The sequence below is a fragment of the Aedes aegypti genome, chromosome 1 (genome assembly GCF_002204515.2).
Source record: "Aedes aegypti strain LVP_AGWG chromosome 1, AaegL5.0 Primary Assembly, whole genome shotgun sequence".
Taxonomy (NCBI): Eukaryota; Metazoa; Arthropoda; class Insecta; order Diptera; family Culicidae; genus Aedes; species Aedes aegypti.
Window position 1 is genome coordinate 261,369,644 of NC_035107.1, and position 26,118 is coordinate 261,395,761.

The 26,118-nt window shown below is 38.8% G+C and overlaps 3 protein-coding genes across 3 annotated transcripts; all 3 read left to right on the forward strand.

Annotated features, from left to right (window-relative positions):
- The first annotated feature begins 8,496 nt into the window (after positions 1 to 8,496).
- On the forward strand, positions 8,497 to 10,285 carry LOC5576725 (endochitinase). Its single transcript, XM_001656183.2, has 4 exons — positions 8,497 to 8,603; positions 8,855 to 8,920; positions 8,986 to 9,541; positions 9,599 to 10,285. The coding sequence occupies exons 1-4, from the start codon at positions 8,591 to 8,593 to the stop codon at positions 10,227 to 10,229; spliced, it is 1,266 nt and encodes a 421-aa protein (XP_001656233.2). The 5' UTR covers positions 8,497 to 8,590; the 3' UTR covers positions 10,230 to 10,285.
- Positions 10,286 to 14,999: 4,714 nt separating this feature from the next.
- On the forward strand, positions 15,000 to 16,773 carry LOC5576724 (endochitinase). The gene is made up of 3 exons (XM_001656182.2): positions 15,000 to 15,161; positions 15,348 to 15,981; positions 16,047 to 16,773. The coding sequence occupies exons 1-3, from the start codon at positions 15,146 to 15,148 to the stop codon at positions 16,636 to 16,638; spliced, it is 1,242 nt and encodes a 413-aa protein (XP_001656232.1). The 5' UTR covers positions 15,000 to 15,145; the 3' UTR covers positions 16,639 to 16,773.
- A 6,805-nt stretch (positions 16,774 to 23,578) lies between these two features.
- On the forward strand, positions 23,579 to 25,292 carry LOC5576723 (endochitinase). The gene is given in 4 exon segments (XM_001656181.2): positions 23,579 to 23,693; positions 23,844 to 24,052; positions 24,054 to 24,475; positions 24,533 to 25,292. Coding segments are annotated over 4 exon segments (1,236 nt in total). The 5' UTR covers positions 23,579 to 23,674; the 3' UTR covers positions 25,119 to 25,292.
- Positions 25,293 to 26,118: the final 826 nt, after the last annotated feature.

The following is a 26,118-nucleotide window of genomic DNA, read 5'->3' on the forward strand; positions in this document are numbered from 1 at the left end:
TTTTCGGAAATGTATATCCGTTTTTCGGCTTTGGTTTCGGAAACCCGGAAGACAGTTACGATCAGATTCGACGTGGATAAATTGCAGGCGTGGTAGCAATATTGAAAAGCTTGTTAGTAAATAGTGAATGTACATAATTTGTAATGCAATAAATTTCCTAGTATTCTGAAAATTCCTTTGAAAAATAAAGGCATCTTTTGAAAATAAAATCTATGTTTATTCAGGAATAAGTCAAAATTATCTTAAGACCGGTATTATATTTTGCGCTTTGAAGGAATGCTTTAAAGACCAATCGAATAATCGTGCCAATGAAAACTTCAGAATATGGGTCAAGGATTGACGATATAAGAGATGTTTTGAGAAGGGCCATCGCTCGGTCACTAAAGCGTCATTGATTGTTGATCGTTGTATAGTTATTAGTACGACTCTGAAATAGAAATGATATTATATAAATAACTTTTCTTTGATTAAAAACAGTTTTTAACTTGAAAATAATGAACTGGAATGCGTCTGCATTTGCACCGTATTTGTATTGATGAAAACAACGAATGACGGTAACGGTTGCCACGCAATGAACAGAGTCCTGTGATCAAACGTAACAAATTGTTTGAACTTGAACACGGCTCTCGTGAGCACAAGGTTTGAACAGATCATGAACAGAACGCGTTCAAATGCATCTCTGCATCGTATGTTAGTTCATAGGTTCATTTGATTGAAACTTAAACCTCTGGTGGTGAGTATGAGAACAAGTGTTCTAATCCGCATAGAAAAAAACTGCAAATAAAAAAATATCACTTTTCGACATGATTCGATTTCAAATAAAAAGATAAGGACACCGTCTTCAGCCATTTAGCTGCACGGAATGTAACTTAACACTAGACAATGGATAAGGATGCTCCAGTGGCACAGTTGAGAAACATTCCTGATGAAACGTTTCAATGGCTGAAGCGGAAATCGAACCCACACCCAATGACACGATGCGCTTGAATGCCTAACGACGCTAACCACACGGCCACGAGGCCCACAATATTATATTTTATTTCATGTAACGGCCAGCGCTTTCTTTTTAGGGCATAAAAGCGATCCACAAATCAGTTAGGCAGTATTGTAAGTAATTTCTTATAGATTACTTTTCCGCAAAACAAAGCACTAACACGTCATTTAATCTTTTCACCGAACGAATTGGTACGCTTTTAAGTTCATTTGGTGCTTAAACTTGGTGATTTTATCAAATTTATTTCCATTGGCAGACCAAAATATCAGACTCGCCCTTATTTCATTTCATTCCATTCGTTGTTTTGCACCCGTCAACAACGAAACAAAATTCCGATCTGCCATAGTGAAAAATTGTGCCGGAAGCGGTGGATGGCCCCATTGTTTACGTTGAAAGTAGGTACGTGAAAATTGCGTTATCTGTCACTTCGCGGGGGGGTTTTGCCTAAGCTCCTACGTTTCAATGCACTCGATTTCTTAGTCGCCGCTTGCGGTTTTCTCTTTTGTTTTTTCATCTTTCCAACTTGTTTTTACGGGTTGGTATTGCTTTGCGCCCGTGGTTCCTGTGGAAGCACTGTGAATCTGATCTGCTGACCAAGTAATGTTTCATGCTGATTGGCTATACATATAACGATATATAAATCCACTATGGCTACGTCTGGCAATAGAGCGGTTCCACATAAAATGACGACTTTTTTCCCAAATTTCATTTTATTATTTTTTGACTTGGATGAAATTTTGCACATGTTTTCTTTATGCCCAAAAATGGCCTAAGAAAAAAATCCTTAATAATTTTCAAATCGCGCATCGTACCTTCGTGCTGTGCGTACACGAATTCTCTCTGCTCTTGGAAGTTTTCTTAAAAACTACCTAAAGCAATAAAACAGTACTTTTCAGTGCTACAAAAACAGTACTTTTCAGTGCTAAAATTAAAAACAGTACTTTTCAGTGCTACCAAAACAGTACTTTTCAGTACTATTTTCTACTATTGATCCCTTTACGATCCTTGTTTGGACCCGTGCCTTCGATTTTTCGTTGGACCCGTTGGCGAAAGCTAGCGGTGGTAATCCTTCTTGGACACCGTCTTGGGAAAAAACCTCTCGAAGGTCACGTCTTCTTTCGTTTATTAACTAAACATGGTATCAACAACAAACAAAAGGAAGGGTGAATCTCTGAATTCACTACTTCCTTCCAAAAAAGTGGGTTTTAAAACTGTCACTACACGTGGCAAGAATGGAAGGAAGGACGTTTCCCGGAATGCGAACTTTCTTCCAAGGGTGAAATGAATAATTGTATCGAAATGAGCAATCAGTTCGATGCTCTAGACAAATTTTCCGAACACCAGCCACAAATTTTCCGAAGCAGCCTCTAGCCCAGGCTCTTTGATTCAAGTGAGGAAGCAAAGAGTGCCGCCTATCGTGGTCAGTTGTTCCGAATTTGCGGGATTTAGGCAGGAGATCTTGAACTCCATTAGGGGAATCAAGGTTTCCTTTCAAATCGCAAAGAAAGGAGACTGTCGCGTTTTGCCGGAAACTCTTAAAGATCGTGAACTTCTTCTCAAACATCTTGAAGAGAAGAAGTACAAATTTTCTACTTATGACGACAAAACTGAACGTTTGTTCAAAGTTGTCTTGAAAGGTCTCTCAAGTGACTATAAATCACCTGAAGAGATCAAAAATGGAATAAATGATTTACTTGGATTTTCCCCAGTCCAAGTAATCATTATGAAAAAGAGAACCCAATCTGGCATTGTTCGGAAAGGGCTTTCTCAAGAATTTTATTTAGTTCACTTTAACAAAAAAAGAACTAAATAATATTAAAGCTTTAGAAAAAGCAAAACTTTTGTTTGATGTCCGTGTGACATGGGAACATTTCCAGAAACCTGGAGGAAATTACCAGAACCCCACTCAGTTCCGTCGGTGCCAAAAGTGGGGTCATGGTACGAAAAATTGTCGCATGGATGCTAAATGCATGATTTGCGGAGGTTCTTCTCACGCCAAAGACGTTCTGTCCAGTGAAGGAAGATACCACCAAATTCATATGCTGTAATTGCGGGGCTAACCATAAGTCCAATTTTTGGAATTGTCCTTCACGCAAAAGGGTCATTGAGGCTCGTGCCAGGCAGATGAAAGATAATATCCGTTACGATAACGGTCGTTTCCGGAATTTGCCTGGTAGAGTATCGAACAATGCTCATTTTTCAGTTAACGATCGCTTGATCATGAATCAAACCCATCAGGAAGATCATAATCATGCTCATTCACAAACTAATTTTAATCCGTGGGGTAGCCGTTCGAATCTTTCAATTTCGAATGTATCTACCCACGGTAAATCCTTTGCCGATATCGTAGCAGGAAATTCGAACTCCTCCCCTGTTCGATCAATGGGTACCCATTCTACTTGTTTCAAATCAAATGAAAAAAACCCTACCGCCACAGGTAACTCCGCTTCTTCGTCTACCGGAAATTCTAATGGGAAATCATATGACATGTCTGGCTCTGATTTTAATTTTCTAACTGAACAATTGAATCTAATGATTGATGCAATGTTCAAAGCCTCCACTATGACTGAAGCAGTCCAAGTTGGTGTAAAATTTACAAATCAAATTGTTATTGGATTACGTTTTTCTAATGGATCCAAATAATAATTTAAATATTTTAAATTGGAATGCTCGTTCTCTGAATGGTAAAGAGGACGAGCTGTTTAATTTTCTTACAGCTAATAGCGTGCATATAGCAGTTATTACCGAAACGTATTTAAAACCTGGATCTAAACTCAAAAGAGATCCTAACTTTTTTTGTATATCGTAATGATCGACTTGATGGGGCATGTGGGGGAGTTGCAATCATCATTCATAGGCGTATAAAACATCAACTGTTTTCATCATTTGAAACTTTAGGTGTTTCTGTTGAAACACAGTTTGGTAAATATGCTTTCATAGCTGCCGATTTGCCTTTTCAATGCTCTGGACAGCAGGTTAATTTGCTTCAAACTGACTTGCGTAAATTGACTCGCAATAAGTCAAAATTTTTTGTCATTGGTGACTTTAATGCCAAACATCGCTCATGGAATAATTCTCAAAGTAATTCCAACGGCAGAATTTTATTTGATGAGTGCTCTTCAGGATATTTCTCAATTCAATACCCTGATAGCCCAACATGTTTTTCCTCTTCTAGAAATCCATCTACGATTGATTTGGTCTTAACCGACTCTAGTCATCTTTGTAGCCAACTGATTACTCATGCTGATTTTGATTCTGATCATGTCCCTGTTACATTTCAAATATCCCAAGAAGCGATTCTCAATCCTATCAGCTCCACTTTCAATTATTTACGAGCCGACTGGAATATATATAAAACGTATGTTGACTCTAATCTTGATGTTAACATTTCTTTAGAAACTAAACTTGATATTGACAATGCTCTTGAAACTTTAACAAATTCCATTGTTGAAGCCCGGAGCATTGCAATTCCAAAATGTGAAGTAAAATTTGAATCCGTGATTATAGACGATGATCTTAAACTTTTGATCCGTCTTAAAAACGTGAGAAGAAGGCAATTTCAACGCACTCGCGATCCTGCTATGAAAATTATATGGCAGGATTTGCAGAAAGAAATCAAGAAACGTTTTGCTCAATTAAGAAACAAAAATTTTGAAAATAAAATGTCTCAATTGGACCCTGGCTCTAAGCCCTTTTGGAAATTATCTAAAATCTTGAAAAAACCTCAGAAGCCAATACCGGCATTGAAAGAGGAAAACAAATTATTGCTAACTAATTGCGAAAAAGCTCAAAAACTTGCTATGCAGTTTGAAAGTGCGCACAATTTTAATTTAGGACTTACTAGTCCAATTGAAAATCAAGTTACTCAGGAATTCGAAAATATTCTCAATCAAGAGAACGTTTTCGAAAATGCCTGGGAGACTGATTTGGAAGAAGTGAGAACTATTATTAAAAAATTCAAAAACATGAAAGCTCCTGGCGATGATGGAATTTTCTACATCCTCATCAAGAAACTTCCAGAAAGTAGCTTATCATTTTTAGTTGATATATTTAACAAATGTTTTCAATTAGCATATTTTCCTGACAAATGGAAAAATGCTAAGGTTGTTCCAATTTTAAAACCAGACAAAAATCCTGCAGAAGCTTATAGCTATCGTCAAATCAGTTTGCTTTCCTCCATCAGTAAACTTTTTGAAAAGGTTATTTTGAACAGAATGATGGCCCACATCAACGAAAATTCAATTTTTGCCAATGAACAGTTCGGATTCCGCCATGGACATTCGACCACTCATCAACTTTTACGTGTAACAAATTTGATCCGTTCCAACAAATCTGAAGGCTATTCTACTGGTCTTGCTCTTCTAGACATAGAAAAAGCATTCGACAGTGTTTGGCATGAAGGTTTGATTGTAAAATTAAAAAACTTTAATTTTCCAACATACATTGTTAGAATAATTCAAAGTTATCTGTCTAATCGTACACTTCAGGTTAATTATCAGAACTCCAGATCTGAAAGACTTCCTGTAAGAGCTGGTGTTCCTCAAGGCAGCATTTTGGGACCAATATTATACAATATTTTCACATCTGACTTACCTGAGTTACCTCAGGGATGTCAAAAATCTTTATTTGCGGATGACACAGGCCTCTCCGCCAAAGGACGAAGCCTGCGTGTCATCTGTAGTCGATTGCAAAAAAGTTTGGATATTTTTTCTTCATACTTGCAAAAATGGAAGATTTCTCCTAATGCTTCCAAAACTCAACTAATAATATTCCCACATAAACCAAAAGCTGTTTATTTGAAACCTTCAAGTAGACATGTTGTCACGATGAGAGGGGTTCCAATAAATTGGTCAGATGAAGTTAAGTATCTAGGGCTCATGCTAGATAAGAATTTAACTTTCAAAAATCACATTGAGGGCATTCAAGCCAAATGTTATAAATATGTAAAATGTCTCTATCCCCTTATTAATAGAAAATCAAAACTTTGTCTTAAGAACAAGCTTTTGATATTCAAACAAATTTTCAGGCCAGCCATGTTGTATGCTGTACCAATATGGACTAGCTGTTGTAATACCAGGAAGAAAGCTCTGCAGAGAATTCAAAATAAAATTTTTAAAATGATTCTGAGACTTCCTCCCTGGTATAGTACCAATGAGTTACATAGAATATCCAATGTTGAAACATTGGAACAAATGTCAAATAAAATAATAAATAATTTCAGGCAAAAATCGTTACAATCTTCTATTGCCACGATTAATGCGTTATATGTTTAGGTTAAGTTAGGTTAAGTATATTAAAAACGTTTTTTTTCTCTTATAAGCAGGTGAAATCAACTCACCTGTAAAAAAACTGAACTGCTACGGCAACTGAAATGTAATATGTTGTTAACAAAATGTTAATTAAATCTTAAATTTGTTTTGCCATATTAGGATGATAGTGTTGTCTAATAACACAGAACACCTAGATATAAGAAATGAATGTAATGTTTGGAATAATACTAATAAAAAAATTAAAAAAAAAAAGAAAAAAAAAATCAAAAATATATAACTTAGAAACGGTTTGTCCGATCAGTTTGGTGTCTTCCGCAAAGTTTTAGGTTATTGTTGGGACTATCTGGAAAAAATATACACTGTAAAAAAATGTTGTATATTTTTATATTTCGAAAATAAAGCTTAAAAATCAATTTTCTCAAAAATCGTATTTTTGTTTTTTTATTTTTTTATATGTTAAAGTTAAGACAAAAAATAAAGTCTTTTGCACAGTGGGTCAAGGTGGAGAAATCATGTACAAAAAAGTTATGATATTTTTAAAAAAGGTGAATTTTTGAAAATGGTCATAATAAACTTTTTAAATGTTTTTCAACTCGATTTTATGAAAGTACGCCAAATTTACAACAAAAAAGGTTTCCGGGAAAATCAGGCTAACTTTTACCGTTTTAAAGATACAGCGATTTTAATACAAAATTGTGATATAATTTTCAATTTTCGGTCATTTTCGAATGTTTTTCGAGGCTCATAAGCCAAGAAATTTGTTCATTGTCTGATAATTTTTTTGTTGAAAAAATATTGATGTGGTAATTTTTCATGGTATGAGGCGAAATAAAAAATGTGCCCTGTAAAAATGATTTATTTATTTTTGTAACGAAACACAACTTCAACATTCAACATTATGATATTTTGATATGTAATTATCAAGAAAATATGGAACAAAATGTTAAAAGTTAAAATATACCAAATAACAAATATAAAGCAATCAATACGTGAAATGCATTTATATCGATTTAAGATAATGAAATATTTCCATTCGAAAACAAACACTTTATGAGTAGAGGAGTAACGTGCCCAGTTGTCTCACACAAATATACCAGATTTTATCTTAAAGTACAGCACGTTGGTATATTTTTGTGGTCGGACACAAACGTACCTAAAAGTTGATTCAAGTACCCATGTTGGTATAAAAAAGAGCTGTTGCAGCAAAGACACAAACAAGTGATAAACAAATAAGTGATAATCTAGTGAAAAGTAAAAGATAGCTTAGAACAATGAAGTATACAATGAACACCATCAACAAAGGTTGTGTAAATGTGTTTTCAAAAAAGTTACAGTCCAGTTTTTGAATTGCATTTAGGTCCCATAACAACTGTGCAAAATTTCAGCTCGATCGAAGAAACTATATTTTAACGCCAGCCGTTCAAATGGGATTTACTATGGAAAAACTCACTTAGGCAAAGAAAAATCGCCAAAATCGCCCACTGACCTCTACGAAAATTCCGAACACAGAACTCGATAGGTATTTCTACGATGAACAACATTGCCGAAGATGGCAAAGCAATCCGATTCTTGTGAAAAAAGTTATTAAGCATAGACTATTCGGAAATTTTGCCCGATTTTGTTATTATTGTTATTCCTTTACGTGTTAATCAACGTCGCCTTGCCAATAGGTTTCCATTGAATAACTTTTTTCAAAAGTGTCGGATTGTTTCGCGGTCTTCGGCAATATTATTCATCGTAAAAATACCTATCTAGGTCTTCGTTCAGATTTTTTTTATAGAGGTCAATGGGCGACCTCTGGCGATTTTTCTTTGCAAAAGTAAGTTTTCCCATAGTAAATTCCATACAAACTTTGAACGGCTGGCGCTAAAATATAGTTTCTCCGATCGAGCTGAAATTTTGCTCAGTTGTTATGGGACCTAAAAGCAATCCAAAAAGTGGACTGGAGCGAGAATTTAAATTTTGTCCCACACTATTGTACATACAGCGACTACCTCTTTGATTTGTGTTACGAATATTTAAATAATAAGTAAAAATCATGAAGGTAGTCGCTATATTTACTATCTCTGATTATTTCTTGCCCAAACCTTACTCAGCCACCTTAAACTGTTATAAAACTTCTCGTGCCTTTCTTGAGCTTTTCGAATCCCGCACACGTGACTTCATAGGAGAGAATTCGCTCCACTGCCAGAAAACCTTTCCCGGAGAACTGAACATTCTCGCTCCCGCTTCTTCTCTGGATGCATCGCGATCGCTCAGATCGCTTAAAACAGCCGGTCTCGATCGTCGCCGGCCACAGTTTACGTAGGACCTCCCATCGGGCAAGATGGGACTTAAGGGTAAGTCAACCGACGACGTAGCTCGCGTGCTAAACTAGTTCTCGCCGGCATATCGTGCCTCCTGTAATAAGCGGTTTGTTTACAAGCGGAAAACCTCGATAATCTGATACACATCGGTAGCCAGCCAGACGAGATAGTTTGGAACTTGTTTGTGTTTTATTTTATGACGATGTGGGGATTCCCGTTGTTATGCTTGTCTCTGTTGCCTGAAGTGATAATGACCTTATGCCTTTCCTCTCTATTTACGACAGATAATGTGATGGTGTTTATGGCGGCATTCTATGCCTTGATTGCATTAGCGAGCGCGATCGATGATGGTGAGAATACAGATCACTGTGATCAATGAATGAAAGTTTTCATTGAACCATTGCAACCTTTCTAGGTGCATCACGTCGAATGGTGTGTCACTATACGACCTGGTCCCAGGGTCGATCTGGAGGAGCATCCTACCGTGTGGAGAACGTACCGGGAAATCTATGCACACACGTGGTATACAACTTCATCGGTATCGATGAAGATACGTACAAACTGGTACCGCTGCAACGAGAAATCGACATCGTTCAAGATGGGTTCGGACGGTTCGTTGATCTGAAGAAGACTTATCCTGAACTTAAAACAACGATCGCTGTTGGAGGATGGGGGCACGGTGGGGCTAAGTTCAGCAAGATGGCTGCTTTTAGGGATCGCAGAAAGATCTTCGTTCAGAGTGTGGTGAACTTTTTGGAGGAATACGACTTTGATGGGCTGGAAATTGCATGGCTTTATCCGGGTAATCCCGAACGAGGTGGAAACAGTAACGATAAAGACAACTTGATTTATTTGGTGGAGGAGCTGAAACGAGCTTTCCAGTCTCGAGGAAGAGGATGGGAAGTAACTGTACAAGTACCGTTAGATAAAACCAGATTGGCAATCGGATACGACATCGAAGACTTGTGCGAGTGAGTGCAGTCATACTTAAAATAATTCAAAATGTTCATTACCAATATTAATTTTAGTGCTGCACACTTTGTCCATCTTATCGGATACGATATGCGAGGATGGTGGAATAATTTCGCCGACGTACATAGCCCCATGGCTGATCGTTCCCACGATGTGGCAAACTTCCGCGGAATCAACGTTCGGGACGGAGTTCAACATTTGTTAACTAATCGTTGTACACCTGGCAAGATGGTTTTGGGAGTTGCTCTGTTCGGTAGAACGTACATGTTGGCCAATTCCCAGCAGAACAGCATCGGTTCGCGGACGACAGGTCCAGGGCCGGCGGGCACCTACACTCACGAGGCAGGATATCTCGGATACTGCGAAATTTGTCGCAAGTTTCTTTCCAGATCACCTATAGCACAATCCCCGTGGCCAAAGCTGTGGGATGACGTAGGTCTGTGTCCTTATACCTACCGAGGACGTGAATGGATTGGCTATGAGGACGAACAATCGCTCCAGGAGAAAGTTAATCTAGTCAAAGAGAAGCAGTTGGCCGGAATCTATGCGTTCTCGCTGGATTTGGATGACTACCTAGGTGACTGCGCGAGTGAGCCGTACCCGCTGACCAGGAAGTTGTATGAATATGTTAAAGAGACGAAAGATTGCGGAAATATCGGAGGATTCTTCAACAGGGACGAGTGCTGATACCGAGTATTTGGCATTTATATACATAATAAAACGTCGAAATTCCTATGAATTAAGGTTATATTTATAAAAATAAAATACTTAATGAGAAAGCCTGACTAATGACAAATCCAAAAAAATATACATTAAGGCTTGTGCGTCAGCTCGTCCTACATCATAGGTGTTCAATATGCCCATCTTCCGCTTGGTTCATGCAAGTAGGTTATTCCAGAGCTGGCTGTTTCGGGAGAGTTGTATAGGGTAGTAATCGCTTCCTTTAAGAATACGTCATAAAAAAAATCCACCAGTACGCAACGCTAGTTTACTACACCATTTCTGGTGTGATATCACGGAATTTGAACGAGATAGAGAATTTATGTCCTCTAACAAGTTGTCCCGAGTGAGCAGTGCTTTTCCGAGTGCTTTCATTTGATAGATATATCGGAATCTAAACGAGATTAAAAATTCCTGTGTTCGGAAAAGTTATTCAGAGTGAGCAGATCACTATGTGAGTGAGTAGAGCTTCTCTGACCCTGCACAATTCCGTTCGTTTTGAATGGTGTAATTGAAATAAGACGTTGTCAAAAGAATCATCACGGTTTAATTTGTACAAGATATTCGTATATCGGGAAAATCTTATTAGTATTTTCAAGCTTTCTCTGGAGATTCCTACTTTTCTCTAAGAATACCTCCATCGAGCATAGATGGCCGTACAATTCGTAGTTGCTACTCCGTGATTGACCAGAACAATCGAGGTTGCACAGGGAATTTATGAATGGGGCTTGGGATTAGCTTCTTCAATGTGCACAAATCGAAAGCTCAAATTTTAAATGTCAATAACGGCGCCGGCCATGTCGTTACGGTCATCGGGGAAGGGAAGGAATGTTAGTTAGACAACCATTGTTACTAGAGACCGAGTATACCTCTGCATCTCTGTTATGGAAAGGATATTGGGTAAGTGGGATAAGGTAAAGATCTGGGAGTCACCAATGGTTGGTGATGCAATCCATGATATAATCACACCTAACCGGATTCGCAATATAATTCGATAAACGCATTGTACCCCGAACAAGTGTTCATCACTCGCCCACGCAGGAGCAAGCAGCTCGATCAATAGATCAAACACTACTAACGATTCGCGGCGCTTTTTCATTTCACTACTCGACCGACGCGCGACATGTTTGATCCTGCCCTCGTCACTCGCCCCCGCAGCGTCAAGGTCGATCTAACAATAGCTCCAACGATTCCTCCATAAATTCCTTTGGGAGTTTCTTCAGGGATTCATTCAGGATTACTTAAAGTATTTTTCCATGGAATTTTTTAAAGAATTTTTCCATGGATTTTTTTTTTCAAAAATTACTTCAAGGATAACCTTAAAATTTTGTTTTGAAATTGTTCTAGAGTTCCACCGCGAATTTACTTATTTATTTCTCGAAAAAAAATCTCTAGGATTTCTTTCAGAATGTTCCTGTAGATTCCTTTAGAGATGCTTCTCGAGTTTCTTTCAAAGATTTAACCATCTAAGATTTTTTCAAGGAAGAAGTTGTTTCTTTAAGTAGTTCTCCAAAAAAAAATCCTACAAAATTCTTTAAACAATTCCTGCGAAAATTCCACGAGATATATTTAGAAATCCTTCAAGTTTTCCTTTAGTAATTTTCTAAATGATCTTTTCAGGAATTCTCTCAAGCATTCCTTTCGAAAATTCTCCAACTACTTCTACAGAATTTGCGCAGAAATGCTTCTAGATATGCCTTCAAAATTTCCTATTCCAGACATGCCTGCAGAAGTTCTTGTAGCGATACATATAGGAATGCTTGAAAGCATGAATTGTTGCAGCTATTATCAAACTCACCTTCATCCGGAAATTGTGGCTTGTAAGCAGTGGCGAAATCCAGTTCCTTTACTCGCTGTAGGTCATATATTGGCAATAGTTGGTTTACATCGTCCATCAGTGGTGGAAAGAATCATGCCGTTTACGCAAAATGAACCAATATTAAGCAGGATCCACGCTCACACGCTCACGAACCAACAGCGACCGATTTGGTCACAGATTCTTGCATCGGAGAACCAGAATAAAACAAATGTAAAAAGAGCGTGATTGCTGGATGAGCAGAGTCTGCTCACAGCCGTTCTTTTTTCCGTTCATAGCTATTTTTGTGAATAATTGGATGGATTATGATTATAATAGATAGATTACAAACTAATGTACGACAGTATTGAGAAAATTGAGCGATATGTGGTGTTATTGTAGAAATATCACACGGAATCAGAAGCGTGATGCGATGCCCTTTACAGTATATGTGATCGTGAGCAAAGAAAGCAAGAACGCAATCGCACAAAATGAACCACCGATGCGGTGGCATTTTTCTGGTGTGCATGAACAGACTCTGTTCACCGTTTTACAGCACTGTCGCCCATTGCATCAGTTCACGTTTCCTTAGTTATATTAACTTTATCTACTGACTGTGCCTTATTTTCCATTTAACAACGCTTTTCGGGTTTCGGGTCGCGTACGGGCTTAAACAATGATTTTTCGTTTTCGGATCGGGTACTGGTTTGGTATTAATATATTATTTTTGGGGTTGGGTCGAGTCCGGGTTTGAGAAAATAAAATAAATGGGGTTCATTTGTAGTTATGCTATTATCTTTTATACTCTATCCTCTATCTTCTATCTTCTATCTTCTATCTTCTATCTCCCATCTTCCATCTCCCATCTTCTATCTTCCATCTTCCATCTTCTATCTTCTATCTTCCAACTTCTATCTTCTATCTTCTATCTTCTATCTCCTATCTGCTATCTGCTATCTTCTATCTTCTATCTTCTATCTTCTATCTTCTATCTTCTATCTTCTATCTTCTATCTTCTATCTTCTATCTTCTATCTTCTATCTTCTATCTTCTACTTCTATCTGCTATCTTCTATCTTCTGTCTTCTATCTTCTATCTTCTATCTTCTATCTTCTATCTTCTATCTTCTATCTTCTATCTTCTATCTTCTATCTTCTATCTTCTATCTTCCATCTTCTATCTTCTATCTTCTATCTTCTATCTTCTAAATTATATCTGCTATCTTCTTTCTTTTTTTTCTATCTTCTATCTTCTACTTCTAGCTTCTATCATCTATCTTCTATTTTCTATCTTCTATCTTCTATCTTCTACTTCTATCTTCTATTTTATATCTTCCATCTTCTATCTTCTATCTTCTATTTTCTAACTTCTATCTTCTATCTTCTATCTTCTATCGTATATCTTCTATCTTCTATCTTCTATCTTCTATCTTCTATATTCTATATTCTATCTTCTATCTTCTATCTTCTATCTTCTATCTTCTATCTTCTATCTTCTATCTTCTATCATCTATCTTCTATCTTCTATCTTCTATCTGCTATCTTCTATCTTCTATCTTCTGTAATCTGTCATTTTGTATGGGAAATCGCAAGGCAATTCCCATTTTTTCGTCTTTTTGACTACAAGCTTTGAAATTGCTCTAGAAATGATGAAATTGAGGCGGTTATACTTAAAATGTATCAAAAACATGAAAAACTAAACAGTCTATTTAGTGGCAAGAAGGACATTGCGGGGATCACTAGTGTTATATAAAAAAAATAAAGAGAGATAAGCAATTGTGACGAAATTAAAAGGTACAATACTCATACCTACTTTATTCATTTTCTTTATTGAGCAGAGTTCAGATGGTTCGAATACGTGAAAGATTTAACAAACTGTTTGGTTAAAATTTTGTGACGAAGAACATTCCAAACACATGCACACAGTAATCCAATTTCGCAATAATGAGTAACAAATCTGTTTTGCATTTAGCAATGACATATATAGGGATTTTCTCAACCTTGCGGTTACACAGATGTCTATCACATTAAATTTTATAAAAATCCACATTACCAGGGATTTCTTCTGATTAAGAGAGGTAGACCGTTCAATACACGATTCAACGCGCTTGATACTCTTAACACGCATCAAACATAAACAAATAAATGTCTGGAATAAACGAAAAAAAAAAGAGATACAAGCTGCCAAAATGAGAGACTAAAGCGTAAAAACCTACCAGTATTGTCGTGAAATGAACGAAACAGGTTTTGCTAAAACAAGCCCCCAAACCGATGACCATCACGCCTTGAGTGTGAAAAGGTGTGAATTACTACTGGATTGCGGATTCCCAAACGCAATTAATCAATCAAAGATCTCTTAGTAATTGAATGTGAAACACAGAGCTTTCATGATAAATGACCAATCTGGAAACAGCCCAAAGCTATGTGTAACGAAATAAACTTTCCCATGTGACTACATAGGAAAGGCCACAATATAGGTTTTTCATAGAAAGTACGAAGAGAAACAGTGGTCCAAGTTTGTGACGAAAAGACACGAAATTAATGTAGAAACTCAATATTCGACGCAGTCATTTGAACTACTTCTGTCATCATAAATGATTGCTTTCAATAAAACCCTTTAAAATGGTCTTACTTTAAAGCTACGTCTTCACCAACTGAGTTTGCAAAGGTCCCATGGTTCAAAACATAAATTTAAAATTCATGCGTTTTGCTGATAGTTGATTTTTGATAGTTGTTACGAACACTCATTATCTCAAAATTAAATTTATAATCCCACACAAATATTCAACGGAACAACAGATTAACATAAAGAGGTTATCAATCTTAGATGTGTGTTGAATAAATATCAAATTACTTAGCCATAATATTCTTTTTTACCGGTTTTTGGTTTCCGATGTTCTGTGGGCGTAAACACCTCCATACCTTATGTATTCGTCTAGCATTACTTATGTTCGAAAAAAGGCAGTTCCGTTCGGTGGAATTTCCAGTTTTCCGGTAAACGAGCTCGGTAGGATTGGAAACAACTATAGTTCTGTCGATTGAGCTCAAGTAATCAGTTGTGCTCCAAACACGGTCGTCGAAACATCAAGATGCTCTTCCAGGCGGGTAAGTTGTTCAGTGTTTATGCGGCGAACTGACCTCCAGTAGAAAAGCTACGTAAATAAAGATTGTATAGTAAACGTTGCTCGGCGTTGAAGATAATATGGAAGTGGAGTAACGTATTCGATGCCTTAAAGTTATATCCCAATATCGTTGATTTGTCTAATAATCGAAAATTATAATTTTCTCCAGTATCACACGCATCCTTAGCGATTCTACTGATTTACGCGACATTGAGCCCTAAAGTTGATGCCCTCGTTGAAGATGGTTCCAAAGGACGAAGATTCATCTGCCATTACACAACATGGTCCCGTTTGCGACAAGGGGACAAAGCCTACACGATCGAGGACATACCCGGGCAGTTGTGCTCCCACGTAGTGTACAATTTCGTCGCAGTTCACGAAAAAACCTACGAAATTACTGCCATGCAACCTGAATTCGATATCGAAGAAAATGGTTTCCGAAGATTCGCGGCCCTGAAGGATAGGTTTCCGAACATAAAACTGCTGGCTGCCATCGGAGGTTGGGGTCATGGTGGTGAAAAATTTAGCAAGATGACAGAGACACGCGATCGGAGAAAGCGATTTGTGGCAAGTGTGGTGAAATTTTTGCACAAATATAACTTCGATGGATTGGAGGTAGTTTGGTTGTACCCTGGAAACTTCGAACGCGGCGGCAGTGTTAATGACAAAGATAATTTCTACTATTTGATTCGAGAGGTCCAGAAAGCATTCTCGGATGCAAATCGAGAATGGGAAGTGAGCGTGCAAGTGCCAGCGGATAAGACACGTCTCGACGTCGGGTATCAGATCGATGCACTTTGCGAGTGAGTAAGATTGTGGTTTTGTTTGAATGATTGAGAAGCTATAATCAAATTTTTATTGTTATTAGGGCAGCAGATTTCATTCATGTGATTGGGTATGATTTACGTGGCTGGTGGAATAATTTTGCTGATGTTCACAGTCCCATGACAGATCGTCCACATGACGAAGGTAACTTCGTGGGATTGAATGTGCAAAATGGAGTCAATCAGTGGCTTCATGGAGGCTGTCTTCCTAGTAAAGTAGTTCTTGGAGTGCCACTGTTTGGTCGTACATATCTTCTGGACACACCGGAGGGAAACAGCGTGGGATCACCAACTATAGGCGCCGGATCTGCTGGCGAGTTTACCAACGAGCCTGGCTACCTTGGATATTGTGAAATCTGTGCCATCCTTCCAAATATGACACTGCAGTGGGATGAAAAGGCACAGTGTCCGTATGCCTTCAATAGGGTCGAGTGGATAGGATACGAGGATGAACGATCTCTAAGGGCAAAAATCGACTGGGCGGTACAGAATCGCCTAGCCGGAATATATGCATTTGCGCTCGATTTGGATGATTACCGTGGTCAATGTGGAGAGCCGTATCCGTTGACTAGGGTAATTCAAAAATACTACGAAGAAACTAAAAAGGATACTTTGGTGACGTGGTCAAGTTCATAAGAACAGATGTGATTTTAGTTTAGAAAACATGATTATAATTACCAGCTTACGTAATGATAAATTAAATAAAATAAATTTATTTATAAGGTGATTTCAAATAACATTCTCAAAAACGTATGGATACAAAAAACGAAATTTAAAATACTTATACCTCTTACCTTGATGACTACCATGGAGTATCAACCAGTTCCGCGTTTAGCCAACGTATTCGCTTTTTCGGCAGTTCGTGAAAAGGTTCTATTTGGCACCAAGGTAAGCAAATTCTTCATAATCTCAAAAACATGCACATCAAACACTTCTTCAGCACCAACCACCTTACTATATCTCTTTCTGCACTTCGTGTTGGTAGAATCAATGACAAAACCTTCGCTGTCTATCCCTTTAGAGGCTCGAAGGACTCCTTCACTGTCGTGCGATCGGTTCAAATTAGGTCGATAAGCGTCCAGCCTCCTCGATCTCGACTTGCATCCAAACAACTTCGTTTTGAAAAAAATTATGGTCAGGCCAATCGTGACTGTATCTCCATTCGGAGACACTTGATTTTAAGCCACCCAGTGCTGCACTCATCATCCTAACTAGTTTTACCGGAAAATGCTGTTCAAACATTATCTGCCACAGTTAATTAATTTTTATTGAATCGTGCGCTGTGCTTTCTTGAAATGTTTATGTTCGTATCAATAAACAAATTATGAGTCTAATAGAAGGATGTGTGACATTATTTTGTACGTAGGATTCAACAGAGTAATACCACTATTTTTTTCAATTTGGTGGCCATCTCACTTCTTTAGAGGGTTCTTATTTTTTTTCTACATAACCATAAAGATCCCAGCTTGTTTATAGCCTTTTCCACGGTATACTCAACAAGGTAGGCTATTCCCATGTGTAAACAACGGTTTTCAATCAAAACATGTGTCGTCATTCCTATCGCCAAGCATGAGACTTACAGGATAGTAAAAGAGAGCAAGCCTTGCTTTCTTTTGCACTCGTTCAAGTTTGCGATAGCAATGACGTCACTTCCAAATGTCATTTTTCGGAGTATAATACCTTGCTTACCGTGAGCCTTTTAATCTCACCTCTTGTATGGTCTCAATCTAAAGGTTGACCGTCATCATCTATGTTCATCGATTATCTCGTTAGACGTTACATTTCCATCGTCACTATTCAACAATGGATTAACTGCTTTGCTCTTGTCCACAGTTGATCAGCAAAAGTTTTTTCATTTAACTTTGTATTCGCGACTACGAAGCTGCTGATGTTTTCTTCGGTTTTCTGTGAGAAAAACAAGGAGAGAGACATTTTTTGTTTTTTTTTTTCACGCACACGATGACAGTTCTTTACGAGGTTTTCCGTTGGTGCGAGCGCTTTGTGGAATCTCTTTTTGTTTTGTAGTCGCGAATGGGGAATGGCATTCAACTTCAAATATCTTCTGTATGGAAGATTTAATCGAAAAAATGTTTGGCAGGCGTGATAGCCATCATCATTACGCACAACAGGCACCAAATATTTTTTTCGAAAATAGTTTCCAATTTTGAGAAATAATTCGTTAGATGCATTTCGCCATACAAATATTTTTCGCGTTACCTGTTAGCGATTTTTCGTGCATAGACACTAGCGCATGTGCGTTACTATGTGGCGAGTAGCGAATCAGGGCATGCATGTCGATCACAGTTTCATAGTTTTCGTATCCTTTAAAATTTCATTTTTTGTTCAAGATGTATTGAAAGACACTTTTATTGAAAAATATCATGTACCATTCAGTCATAACCAAAATTACGTCTGCAGTAATTTTCATGATGTTTAAGAGTGCTGTAAAAACATCTATCCACATTCCACACACGCTGGAAATGGCGAACCATTGGTACCTCGCGTACCTGAAGGAATAAAATAGGCCCCTTTGTGTGGTCCTTAGCCTCCTTCCCAGCAAATCCTATCCCTACCTCTTCGTGGCACTGGCCGGGGTACGAGCAACCTTAGGGAAGATCGGGTAATCAACACTGGTGCGAAATTTGGTCGTACACTGACAGGGAAAGGGGCTTTGGTTCTGTAAACCTGAAGCATCTGTACTCCATATTAGGAGCGGCTCCCAACAGCGTATGTTCTCCATGTCAGGGGCGGCTGATTATCGTCCGAGTGCCAGAGAAGGACTCTGAGCTAAACTGTGTACTATGGCCCTCCGAACATTTAGGCGGAATGGTCCTTCGGAAATCTAGGGTGTAGGTGTCTAGCCCTGCAAGCCAGCCGTAAAAAATCAACGAGAGAACACAAACCGGGACAATCGACGAAGACCACAGCGACGTAAAGGTACTAGCGATTGGAAGCTCGGTACGTGGAACTGTAAATTTCTCAACGGCATCGGGAAGCATACTTGCTTGGATGGACCGCGGATTCGGTATCGTACTGCAGAAAGTGTGTTGGAAGGGATCAATATTGCAAACGTTTAGAGGTAATCTACCAGAGCAGCGGCAACACACACGAGCTGGGAACAGCTTTTATAGTGATGGGTGACATGCAGAGGCGTGTAGTCAAGTGGTGGCCGATTAATGAGAGAATGTGGAAGTTGAGGCTCAAAGGCCGGTTCTTCAACTTCAGCATCATAAACGTACGCAGCCCTCACTCCGGAAGCACAGATGATGATAAAGACGCTTTTTACGCGCAGCTCGTACGCGGGTACGACCGCTGCCGGAGCCACGACGTCAAAATCATCATAGGAGATCTAAACGCTCAGGTCGGCCAGGAGGAGTTCAAACCGACGATTGGAAAGTTCAGCGCCCACCGGCTAACGAACGAAAATGGCCTACGACTAATTGATTACGCCGCCTCCAAGAATTTGTCGCACCTACTTCCAGCACAGCCTTCCATACCGATACATCTGGAGATCACCACAGCAGACAGAATCACAAATCGACTACGTTCTGATTGATAGGCGGCACTTCTCCGACATTATCGACGTCAGGACCTATCGTAGCGCTAAAACACCGACTCTGACCACTATGTAGTGATGGTTAAACTGCGCCCAAAACTCTCCGTTGTACGGTACCGACGGCCGCCCCGGTATGACCTTGAGCGGCTTAAGCAACCGGATGTCGCAACTGCGTACGCGCAGCACCTCGAGGCTGCATTACCGAAAGAGGGTGAGCTGGATGAAGCCCCTCTTGAGGACTGCTGGAGAACAGTGAAAGCAGCCATCAACAATGAAGCTGATAGCAACGTCGGGCTCGTGGAACGGAGTCAACGGAACGATTGGTTCGACGAAGAAGATTCTGGAGGAGAAGAATGCAGCGCGAAAGGTCATGTTGCAGCAAGGGACCCGGCAGAACGTGGAACGTTATAGACAGCAACGGCAACAGCAGACCAACCTCCTTAGGAAGAAAAAACGCCACCTGGAGGAGACGGAGTGCGAGGAGATGAAACAGCTGTTTCGGTCTCAAGAAACACCTAAGTTCTATCAGAAGCTCAGCGCATCCCGCAACGGCTTCGTGCCGCGAGCCGAGATGTACAGGGATAAGTATGTGACAGCAGCACTTCGACGAACACCTGAATGGCGCTGAGAGCACTGGTAAGGATGGTATCGGAGTTAAACTCATAAAGATGGGCCCGGTAAGACTGGCCATTTGTCTGCACCGGCTGATAGGCACAAACTGGGAAACAGAGCAGCTATCGGAGGAGTGCAAGGAAGGGGTAATATGCTCCATCTACAAGAAAGGCGACAAGTTAGATTGTGAGAACTTTCGGGCGATCACCATTCTAAATGCGGCCTACAAAATATTATTCCAGATCATTCCAGTTCGTTTGGATCCCACCGGGGACTACGACAAGGTGATGGACTTTCGTGCCTGCTGTTCAATATTGCAGGTGTTATGCGGATAGTCGGGCTAAACAGCCGGGATACGATTTTTACGAGATCTAGTCAATTTGTTTGCTTCGCGGATGATATGGACATTGTCGGTCAAACATTTGGCAGACCTGAAACGCGAGGCAGGAAAAGTTGGACTAATGGTGAATACGACTAAAACAAAGTACATGCTACCTGGTGGGGCCGAGGCACGACAGGGCTCGCCTAGATAGCAGCGATAGACGGGGATACGTTTGAGGTGATCGACGAGTTCGTATCTTGAATCCTTGCTGACGGCTGACAATAACGTTAGTCGTGAAATACGGAGACGCATTATCAGTGTAAGTCGGACTTACTATGGCCTCCATAAGAAGCTGCGGTCAAAAAAGATTCACACTCGCACCAAATGTACCATGTACATAGATGCTCGATGAGGGCTTGCAAGCACTTGGAGTCTTCGAATGTGAGGTGCTTAGGAATTTTGTTGAAAATTATGAATATTTCTTAATGGCATGATGAAAAAAAATCAATTTTTTAATAAGCCTTTTGCAATAGTAAATCTGTTCTATTGAGTTTCAGAACTGATTTAATTGAGGTATATTAAAATTGAATGTAATTGCATTTGGTCTCATTTCAAACTATATTTTAAATTTGAGTTCTATTCGAATCGATTCAAGAAATTCGATTAAATCGGTGAATCGATTCAGCAGTTCAAATGTGAATCGATTCAGTAACATCGATGTTATAGACAATTTTGCCCAACGCTAGTTTAGATGTTAACTAAATAAATGAAATGAGCATCTAAAGTGTTATGAAATTTGTTGAAAAGTATTGTTATACACATGAAGTTTGAATTATGTGGCAAATTAAGCGAATAAATTGCCATACAAGTTGGCAAACAAGCATGCAAGTTGGATAAAATAGTTGAATTTTGCATTTTTAATAGCCAAAATCTCAAAAACTAGACGTGCTATGATATTTATGGAAACTTCCATGGATTCAGCAACCTTTAATAAATAAATAGCGGTATTTTGGTGCTTGAGACAAAAACGTGTTCCTCAGTGTTTTCAAGGATTTTCTCTAAGGGAATATTATTCCAGGCAATTCATTGGTGATTCCTTTAGGTTTTGACGCGAACATTTCTTGATGAAGTCCTCAATAAATTATGTTAGGAATGCATGCAATAATACTTCCATGAATATCTTTATGTTTTCATTAAGGACTCACTCGTGAGTTCAATTCTGTAAGTTGTATAGAAATATATTCACATACTCTATTCGAGCGATTCCTCCAGAGATGTTATTATGCATTCTTTTCAAAGTTTGTACAAAGGTTTACCTGTTTTTTCTCCAACAAACAACTCGATGAGTTTTTGAAAGATTATCTGGAGAATTTTCCGGGAACTATTTTCCGGAGCAAATTCTGGTGGGATTTCTTGAAGCATAGTTTGACAATGCGCTGGAGGTATTTATTGATAAATCCTTTGGAGAATTGCCCTGCAGGAATTTCTGGAGGAAACACAGGAAAAAATCTATTCTTCGAGAAAATGTGAAAGAATTTCTGATGGACCTGTAAATAAGTTGCGTAGGAATCTTTGAAACCTCTAGCATTAATATCCGGATTCACTGCAAGTATTCTTCCACTAATCCTCAAATGCAGAAATTTCATTTTGATTACTCAAATGCTTTTTCTGGACAGTACCTTGGAATTATTTAAGATTTGTTTTAATACTTCACGCAAAAGTTTCCCTGTTCCCAGTTTTGAGAAGTTTGAAAAAAAAACCTTCTAAATTATTCCATACAAGTGCCGAAAAAACAAGCCAATCTTCTACTAATTATGTTGTATTACTGTTGGACGCAAAAATCCCCTAAAATACCGTTGAAAAGAGTAGAATTTCTTAAGATTCATAACTCAAAACCAATCGTTTTATAACCTTTGATGGAAAATAATCATCACCGTTTAACAAATTTTCGATATCAGTTTTTCCTCAAAATTCAAGCAATGTTCAAGAAAATCTATTATTGCATTACAATTGCTATATATAATGCAATGATAGATTTCCATAAGGATTCTTTTAAATTTGAACGAAAAATTGTTTTTTATTTCTGATGATTGAATGATGGATTTTTGAGCCTAAACCAAACCTTAACCACGAGGACAAATCACTCAAAATAATAGTAGTTTTTGATTTTTTTTAATCAATGATTATCTTTAAAAAAATGACTCGTTCATACATTAAGCTACAAATGTTAAGGGTTAAGGACGATAAGAAAACCATGAATAAATCTTTTAGAAAACTCCAAGGGAATAAGAAGAATATATCTGAAAATATGTTTCAAGAATGTAATGCCATTAGAAACCAACAAATGCAAACCGTAAATAAATAAGGTTGATATCAGTGCACCAGCTGGCAGCAAGTAGTTCAGCTGATCAAAACTACAATTTCTAAAATACATCAAAACTTCCAGAAGAAAACCGTTGTCCATTTGACCGATAAAATTGGTTGCTTTGCACTCGTTGTGCAAGAAGGGAGAAGAGTCCTTGATAGTGTTACCGTGTTACGTTTATGACAAAATCTCAGTATAGTCATAGAAAACGTTTAACCTACCAAATCAAAAAAAAAACCTTCAAAAATTTAAAAACCATGTGACTTAAGTGAGTTTTCATTAGGAAAAGGAACATTTTAGATAATTACTTTGAAATAGTGATTAAGTCCCTGAAAAGAGACCTTCTGTAAAATAATACCAACATTGCTCAATCAAAAGTTCTAATGACTAAATTCCTAAAATCATACTGTCTCACGCTTAAACTCTAAGGAATCCCGGTTCCCATGTGCCTTTCATTATATATAGCCTCGAATCCCGGCTTGAGTCAGATCGGCGACGCATCGACATCATCGTATCTGACCTAAGCTCCGATAGCCGTAAGTGTACTACAGCATCCAGCGATTCATTCAAAACCTCGATCCTCCCGCAAAGAGATCATAACATCGCAAAAGGGCTCGAACGCGAACGTTATTCATCTGAGTTAGTCATACCATGCCCTCGTAGCTACTATAAATGTGTTTATAAACAATTTCGATTGGTGGCATTTCCAGTTTTTCCACCTTCCAGCGCGTGTTCGGATCAATAAAGACAAGGCCTGTCGCTCAAAATCACCCGCTCAGTTGCTTTACAAACACGGCCGGGATAAGATCAGATCATCATGAGATTCGGTCCAGATGGTAAGTTGTACACTGTAATATCTCTACATACGAAGCTTCCAGGACCATCATTTACACTTAACAAGACAAATCAACCCACTCATTTGCATAACCTTACGACCGGGATTTCAATCAGCTGCATAATCATTCTTCATTCTACGTCGTTTACAGTTGCATCTTCTCTGGCGTTGCTATCACTCTACACAGTATTAATCAATCAAGCCAGTGGATTGTTCGACGATAGCTTCAAAGGCAGGCGATTCATATGCCATTACACAACATGGTCCCGAACACGGCAGAACGAGGGAGCTTACACGATCGAAGACATTCCCGGAAATCTATGTTCCCACGTAGTGTATAACTTTGTAGCCATTCACGAAAAAAACCTACGAAATTACTGCGATGCAACCTGAATTCGATATCGAAGAAAATGGCTTCCGGAGATTCACGACATTGAAAGATAAATTCCCGAACTTGAAACTGCTGGCTGCCATCGGCGGTTGGGGCCATGGTGGTGAAAAATTTAGCAAGATGACCGAAACACGCGATCGTAGAAAGCGGTTTGTGGCAAGTGTGGTGAAATTTTTGCATAAATACGGTTTTGATGGACTGGAAGTGGTTTGGTTGTACCCGGGCAACTTTGAACGCGGTGGGAATGTTACAGACAAAGATAACTTTTACTACTTGATTCGAGAACTGCAGAAAACATTCGCGGACACTGGACGGGATTGGGAAGTGAGCGTGCAAGTACCGGCAGATAAGTCACGGCTCGACGTCGGCTATCAGATCGATGCACTGTGTGAGTAAGTAGTGATTTGAATCTATGGACTGACAAAAGAAATAAATTGTGTATTCAACAGGGCGGCCGACTTCATACATGTTATCGGTTATGACTTACGCGGGTGGTGGAACAATTTTGCTGATGTTCATAGCCCCATGGCAGATCGTCCACACGACGAAGGTAACTTTGTAGGGCTAAATGTGGAACATGGAGTCAATTTGTGGCTACAAGGAGGCTGCCTTCCAAGCAAAGTGGTACTTGGAGTCCCGTTATTTGGGCGAACATATCTCCTGGACACACCGGAGGGAAACAGCATAGGATCACCAACTATAGGCGCCGGATCTGCTGGCGAGTACACCAATGAGCCAGGATACCTTGGATATTGTGAAATCTGTGCCATCCTGCCGAACATGACAACGCGGTGGGACGAGAAAGCGCAATGCCCATATGCTTTCAACACTATCGAGTGGATTGGCTACGAGGACGAACGATCACTCAGAGCGAAAATTGAATGGGTGGTGCAGAAACGTTTAGCTGGAATCTATGCATTCTCTCTAGACTTGGACGATTACCGCGGCCATTGCGGAGAACCATATTCCTTGACGAGAGTTATACATAAGTACTACGAAGAAACTAAAAAACAATCCCTAGTAACGTGGCCCTGACGGGATAAGGTGTGATAAAAATGTGATTCTAATTATACATTCATGTGCCGTGCGATGCGACATCACAAGCGTGTCGAAAACTATATAATTACATACGTACTAAAATTAACCTAAGCCAACTGCTAACAAATGAGGTGAAAATAATAACCAAAAATAATGCTCAGAAGATTTAAATTTTGGCGGTTGGCACTCGTTGCCGTTGTTTTTCCCTTTGAACCGAGAGTATGATGACGATTCTGTGCGCCACTCCCCGGTGACTCTACTGATGTTTGACTCGGAAATCTTCGTTTAGCAAAAAAATGAGATGTCGGTTGCGCTGAACCACCAAAACTAGTGTAATGAAATAGGAGGAGCAGCAAAACGCCGTATCCTTATAATACCTCTCATCTCGAAGGTTTTTTGAAAGAAAATCTAAACTGATTTGTATTGCTCATAAGATATGGCGAACCCTGCATTCGTTCCACCTGTAATGTTTTACGTAATTAGAGAACAGCTTTAAGATACAATATTTGACGTCCATAGGTTTTAGGAAACCATCCATGACGAAGAGAAAAGTTATCGAGTATACAAAATAGCAAGTATTTCTTGTCAAGATAGTTCAACAATTTTGCTCGCTCAAATCATGTGAGTTCTCATTTTATGCTTCAATCAAATTCTTTTTAAACGCAAACAAGGAAATGCTAAACAAATAAATAAAAAACACCTACAACAATTGTTGCTGTATTTTACCTAAAAAACATCAGTTGAAATGTAATGTTTTTTATAAGGTACCGTGGGGTAAGTGGATACAGAAAAATCAATAGTCAACTTCATTTTTATGTACAGCTAACGTTAATAATGTAATTCAAACGTTTTTCTGTGGATGACAAATGAGGGACTATTATACTTCAAATCGTCAATTATTTTGATTTTTCTGATTGTTATGTATTGAGCATGAGGTACTTGAAAATTTACGTCAAATGAACAACTTGCTCCACCATGGTGGGGTAAGTGGATCACC